At 32.3% G+C, this 6,441-nt stretch overlaps 1 protein-coding gene and 1 long non-coding RNA gene across 3 annotated transcripts; both read right to left on the bottom strand.

Moving 5' to 3' along the window:
- Positions 1 to 1,829: 1,829 nt before the first annotated feature.
- LOC104114676 (uncharacterized) lies at positions 1,830 to 4,576 on the bottom strand. 2 transcript variants are annotated; one of them, XR_004511696.2, is made up of 4 exons: positions 4,326 to 4,576; positions 3,860 to 3,899; positions 2,702 to 2,896; positions 1,830 to 1,945 (listed from the first exon to the last, which is right to left on the bottom strand). It is a non-coding gene; the product is annotated as an uncharacterized lncRNA (long non-coding RNA). The 2 variants fall into 2 exon arrangements; XR_690448.4 differs by lacking the exon at positions 3,860 to 3,899 and having other exon boundaries at positions 4,326 to 4,571.
- A 744-nt stretch (positions 4,577 to 5,320) lies between these two features.
- On the bottom strand, positions 5,321 to 5,972 carry LOC104114675 (SKP1-like protein 1). The gene has a single exon (XM_009625177.4). The coding sequence runs from the start codon at positions 5,924 to 5,926 to the stop codon at positions 5,471 to 5,473; it is 456 nt and encodes a 151-aa protein (XP_009623472.1). The 5' UTR covers positions 5,927 to 5,972; the 3' UTR covers positions 5,321 to 5,470.
- Between the last annotated feature and the right edge of the window lie 469 nt (positions 5,973 to 6,441).

Here is a 6,441-nt window from a genome sequence, read left to right as displayed (position 1 = left end):
TTAAGTTCTAACTAAACAAGAACTAGCTACAAAGAAAATTAACATTACGACATTCTGATATATTAATCTTTGTTAATTTTCTTTGTTAGTGACCTAGTTCTATTATAAAAGCTAAATAAGGGAGGTTCCCCCATTCCTGTAATAGTCTAGTATGCACTTAGTACAAACACAAAACTCTTATAGGAGATCCCTCTTCTGAGTTTGGGTCTGTTGATTTGTTATTTGATTTTTCGAGTTTGCCATTTGTTCTTTATGCTCTCCTGATAATAACAACTTTGTTATATATAGAAAAGAGGGTCTTGATAAAGAAAGACGAAAAATAGAAAATATTAGGAGAATCAAATGATGAGAAAACAAGTGAAAAGTGTGCAAGATCATATGATGAATTGGTCAACAAGCAATACATACTTTGTTGTGACGGGACTTTTTCAATATTAGCTTTGTTAACTAAAACAAGGCCTTTTCAACAATAACATTATTAATTAACTTAAGGAATAGAGAATTATTATGCTAGTCAAGTTCTTCATAAAGTTCTAAACAAAAGTGTAACATTGTAGTGACTCTATATGGATTGTCCATCTTTAAGGAATTGAAAGCATTCAATTTAAATGTGTATGTATTTTAACTAATGCAAGGAAGCTTGTGAGAGCATAAAGCAAAGTTTTCACTATAACTATCTAATAGATAACTAAAAGAATAGTAGCATTGAACGTTATATATAGTGTGACACCTTTTTTTCCCCTTAAAGGATGGAGTTAGTATTTTTAATGTCAGAGGGATTTCACTTTTGAAGTGACAAAAAATCATTTAAAAAAAAATTATTTAGAAATTGCCACTTAACAATGGATTTTGTTGTGTTAGGTCACCTTATTAAAACAAGTTTATTTGAAAAGTAAAATATTTTCCTTTGGAAAATGAAAATAACCAATTCAAGAAAGAGAATTTCGACTAGAAGATTCTATAGATTGATTGGGGGAATTTCATATTTCTATTTGCTCTCGAACAATTACGAATTTGTACTCCATAATCTATTGGAGAACTATCTTAAGACATAAACACAGTAAGTTTCATAATCTTTGCGCCTCCAATTTCTTGCGGCTCTAATTTTATCTCCATTAATTCTTGTCACGATAATTTCACCTTCACGAAGAATGACAAATGAATAGGCTGCCTTCAGGCCTATTCCAATAGGCTAGTGTAACTACAATAAATTAGACTTTTTGCGGCGACACAAGTTGCTACAAAAGTCCTGAAAGTTGCTGCTAGTTGTTTATAGTGGCGACAATTAGCTTGCCGCAAGTAAATCCATTACTAAATGTTTCTTGTAGCGACATATAGGAGTCGCCACAAATGGTATGAATTAGTGGCGGCTAGATACGCCACGAAAGTTAAACATATACGCCACAAAAAGTAGTTCCCCGAAATAGATTTTAACCAAGTCGCTGCGGTAAAATGACCTTTAGCGGCAACCCTAGTCGCCACTAAAACTATTTAACCATCAGTGGCGAACAATTATGAAAATGCCTAGTAGCGACTATACTCGCCACAAAAACTGTTAAACTATCAAATCATAATGATGTTTAGAGGCGATTGTAGTCGCTACAAAAAGCATTATCACTTTTGTGGAAACTCTCAATTCGCCACAACTAATCTTTTGTGACAAGGTTCTGTCGTCACTAAAACTTATTCATTCAGCAACTATAATGACCACAATTATACTACATTTCTAGTGGCAACCAATTGTCTAAAATTAAAATACAAATATATTTCTATCAATTGTCTACAAGTATTAAGAGAATCAAATATTGTCCAACAAACACCGAAAAGCATTTCTCAAACAAAATATTAAAATTACTTCCACTACTAAAAAGTCAATTACAATATAGACTACACAATACTTTATTGTTCATTTTACGCCATTGTTTATGAACCTTGGACCTTGTCCCTGTTATTAAAGTAAAAAAACACACATCACTTTGACAATTCTCACAATTTAATGCAAATAGTAAAAGGGGTGACAATAATCCCAAAACTTAAATGAAAGATCAATTCTAAATAGAACTAGGCGTGTACATTGTGTGAGAGTTATTCTATCAGAAAGAAGATTGTTCATATATCAATACATCTGAAATTCAATGTGCAGTAATTCCACCAAATAAACAAATCATGTGTTGCTCAAGTGGGATGTATCTTAAGAATGATATTCAACAGATGATACAAGGTAATGTTATAAATAAGTGCATAAGACTTGTTTACAATTTTATCACCCTAAATCCTGGAAGGATATAGCACAATCTTGATATTATCACTGTCAAAATATTTTCAAGAAAAGACACCAGAAATGGTAAACTTCTTAATGGCAGAAAATGGACCTAGTTCGATGGAACTTGCTAGTTTTATGCTTTAGTGTAACTGAAGTTTATTGCTGTAACACAAGGGTCAAAAACTTTAGAAGAAGCTAACACATTAGATCTGAGAAGCCTCTTTCAAAGTTCCATATTTAAAAGAGCATGTAAATGACGCAGGCGTACAATATCTTATCCATTCTAACAAAAAACACAAGTATCAGTCATTACTAAAATTCACTTCTAAAGTCTATTCAGGTTGATTCAGATGAAAAAGCCACATATTGAAGATATAGAATCCAATTTCCTTCTTTGATCATACCAGGTCATGAAGAGTACAAAAATATTAGCAGTACCTGTTGCATTCGGGTCATGAAAGCAGCTTATTGTTCTATATCCACTTGTTCACGCTCCTCTTCCAACCTCCTTTGCAACTCCTGTTCCATATTCCTTCGCAAATCGGCTTTTCATGCTCTAAAAAGCAGCATAGTGCTGATCACAAAGGCTTGCAACTTATGCTTTCGCAGCCCGCCACAACCTTCAGATTTATCCTAAACACAAATGTAATATTACGTTTGATATTCATGCCAAATATAGTCAGGCTAAGCACCGGTTCTACTTCAATACTGATTCTATTTACGAAATTAACGATACAAGCATCATGAACTTTATTTGTGAAACACTTGGAACAACTGAATCATGAAAATTTATACAATTGTATGATAAAAAATGCAGCGAACTAAACCATGACACTCAATTAGACATCATTATTACCATGAAAAGTATCTCTTTCTCTTCCTAGTTCCTAATCTTACTACGTTTCTTGACATCTTACCGTGTTACCAGTATTTAGAAAGTTAACTCCTCCTTCAAAGAATTGATATATAACTAATAAAATAAAAAGTAAATAACCATCTGGAATTGGAGCCAAATGCAAAAATATGCAGGTCCCATCACTAAACACCTGTAGCTGTTTGATTAAATTCATATTCAATACTTTTCAATGTTTGAAACCATTAAAGTAAGAAACTCAAACTATATTTGGGAAACAATATCAAATAAAAAGTAGGACAAGTATTTTCTACTTGTAAAACTAGAAAAGGTTCAGTTCAAAAGCAGTAAGCAGGTTCCATCTTTCTGTTTCACTTTCCTACATAAATAAATGCTAAAGTCTGTTTTAATTTCCTATTTGATATACCTGAGTAGTCAAATATGGAACAAACACAAATACATCTCAATAACACACTACAAGAGAATCAATATCTAACAGCATCGCAATTGAGTGACTCAAGTCATATTTGACAGTATCAAAATCCATGCATATCATACTTCGGTGCAAAATCCTAACTCAAAATGAGAGCCACATACTAGGGAAACAACATAAAGATGGTATCATCATTAAGGATGTTGAAGTTCCCGGAGAGAAAAAAATGAAACCTTTGAATGTTCTTCGAAATAACCTGATTTCATAAAAGAATATCAATTATATAAGCTGAGTTTAAGATGTGACTCACATGCTCTCCTTCCTGAATTACATACAAGTATGCCCTTTTTCTACATACACAGAGAAAGTACAAAGAGTAGAATATATTAGGCTGAAGTGAAGAATGCTCTTATGTGAATAAGGCAGAGATTAAACCAAGAAAAAATGCTCATGATCCGGAAATTAAACACTTCAGGAAATTTCTTAACACTCAGATACTTAAAAAGCAACAGAATCCATCTTCAAAGCTAAAAACCCAGGTAAATTTAACCTAAAAGAGGCCCTTTTCTTTGAAAAACTTACAAAATTAGAGATACCCAGTGTAATATCAAACATTCAATCACAATAACAACACCAAAAGGTCTAGAATTTCAAAAAAAAAAAAAAAAAAAAAAACTTTCAGCACGTCCAAAGAAAGAGATAATTGAGAGACGACCGTCAAGATCGAGAATCGACAAAATAGGGGAAATAAAAATAGAGATAGATAGACATTGTACCTTCAAAACTTCGAACGGCTTAGAACAGCTTACCCTCGCAACGATTTTCAAACTTTGAACTTTCCTCCTTCCTTCTTTGAGTTGTCTCTACTGTAATTTGAGCGATTTCAGAGATTGTGAGGTGTTTGAGCAGAGAAAATATTGAGAATTTCACAGAGAAGAAACGCAGCAAAGAACTAGTATTGGAGCAAAGAAATCTAGGGAAGAGAGCATTTGATATTTTTGGATATTCTATTTAGTACTTTTTTTATTTAAAATAAAATCAATTATTCTATTTGGAACGACCTGTTGTCCTTTTGAGGCGACTATTTACAAGTCGCTGCTAGAACTATGGAGCCAAAATTATGTTCTTAGCTGGAATGTAAAATTACCTAAAAACCTCGCCACTAAATATTTAGCTTATGCAGCGACTTTTTAAGTCGCCACTACTAGTATAATATTTGTTGCAACAAATAGAGTCGCCACTAAATGTTGCCGCAAAAAGTCCCTTAAAGAATTTTAGGGATGTAATTTTAACCATTTTATTAGTGTTAGGAATTTATGAAAAAATTTTGTAAACTTTGAACAACACTAGATTCTTTGTTATGAATTTTATGAATGATTTTTTCAAGAATCTCATGTAGGAATTGAACCATATTTGCTTCTTCATGAAATAAATTATGCCATGAATTTACCTCCAAAATAATTTCAAAATTAGTCTATCTTCTTCTATACTTAAACTTCTACTGCATTATAAGATTTAATGCATTCATTAGATAGCACAAATACTTTTTTTGCAAAAATAAAAAATATAGGATAAATATCTTTCCTTTTTCTTATTTCTTTGATTTTTAATATTCATAATACACATTCGCAGTAGCATCAATTCCCTTTGGCTATTCATCCATCATTAGAATAAAATTGACTTAATTTTTATGAAAAAGATATCACTTAGCCGCACTCAAACTTATAATAAAGGTACTTAATTACTAGATAAGTTTAATCATAAGAAACTCTTAAATCATTCAAAACGAAACAAATTCTAGAAAGAAAACATCAGGAGATCGAACTCAAAACCAAAAACAAAACAAAAAAGATCACAAAAAATAGGAGATACCTAGACAGTTTTACTTCTAAACAAAATAAATAGGAAACACTGTTATAAATCAATCAAAGGCCCAAGCATTCTCTTGACGGATTTGCTCCTCTTCTTCAGGGGTAAAATCATTCTTGATATTAAATGCTTTACGTATTTCCTCTGGCGTTTTCCCTTTAATCCTATCAGCAGTTTCTTGACACAATATATCCAATAGCTCCTTATCATTAAGATAATTAGCAGCTAAAATTAGATCATACAACTCTGAGTAATTCAGCACCTTCACAAAATTCTTGTCAAAATCCTTCAACTCGTCCCCGGAGACGCCCTCCTCGGAGTGTTTTTTCCAGTATTCGACCACTTTGGCCATTGTTTTACTGTCGACATTAGGCAGAGGAATGGCGTTTGAAGCGCAATCATCTTCCACCATATTTTTGATGGCTTCTGACCTCACGGCCACTGCCTCGTCAAGTTCGAATTCCTCGCCATCTCTTGTCTTTAAGACTAAGAGTTTCTTGGAAGACATTGTGAAGGTGAAAAATCTGAATGGAGTGTTTTGCTTTCTTGAGAGAGCTTTGAATGATTTCAATGCATGAGGAATTGAAGGGCTTTGGTTTGTTTTTATAGAATACTACTAGGGTTTTTAGTATCCTAGTTGAAGTAGGAAGTCAAAACGACAAAAGAAAATATGGAAAAGTACATAAGCAGCTGCAAACTAAATTTGCATAAACCATGTCAGTGTAGGAAAAGTATTCTTACATAAACCATATCAAATAAGGAAAGGGGAGTGTTTTTCTTTTATAAATATTTTTCAAATACAGTACTACTTCGTAGATAAATAAAAAAACCAAATAAATACTTCTAGGTTTAAAACCGCCTAAAAATGTTAGAGATTGAAGGAAAAAATACATTGTTTGTTTATTCCTAGTAATATAATTAGCACAAATCTATCCCAATTCACACGATTCTGGTTCCATTTTATGATATTTTAAAAGTGCAACATTATATTATTACTAATATTAATTTACAGGAGTGTTATTT

This window comes from Nicotiana tomentosiformis, chromosome 2 (genome assembly GCF_000390325.3).
Source record: "Nicotiana tomentosiformis chromosome 2, ASM39032v3, whole genome shotgun sequence".
NCBI classification, from domain to species: domain Eukaryota; kingdom Viridiplantae; phylum Streptophyta; class Magnoliopsida; order Solanales; family Solanaceae; genus Nicotiana; species Nicotiana tomentosiformis.
Note: the sequence above shows the minus strand (reverse complement) of the source record. Positions and strands in the feature narration are given on the sequence as shown.

Coding starts and splice junctions, on each gene's coding strand:
- LOC104114675 (XM_009625177.4), bottom strand. CDS start 5,926: ATGTCTTCCAAGAAACTCTTAGTCTTAAAGACAAGAGATGGCGAGGAA.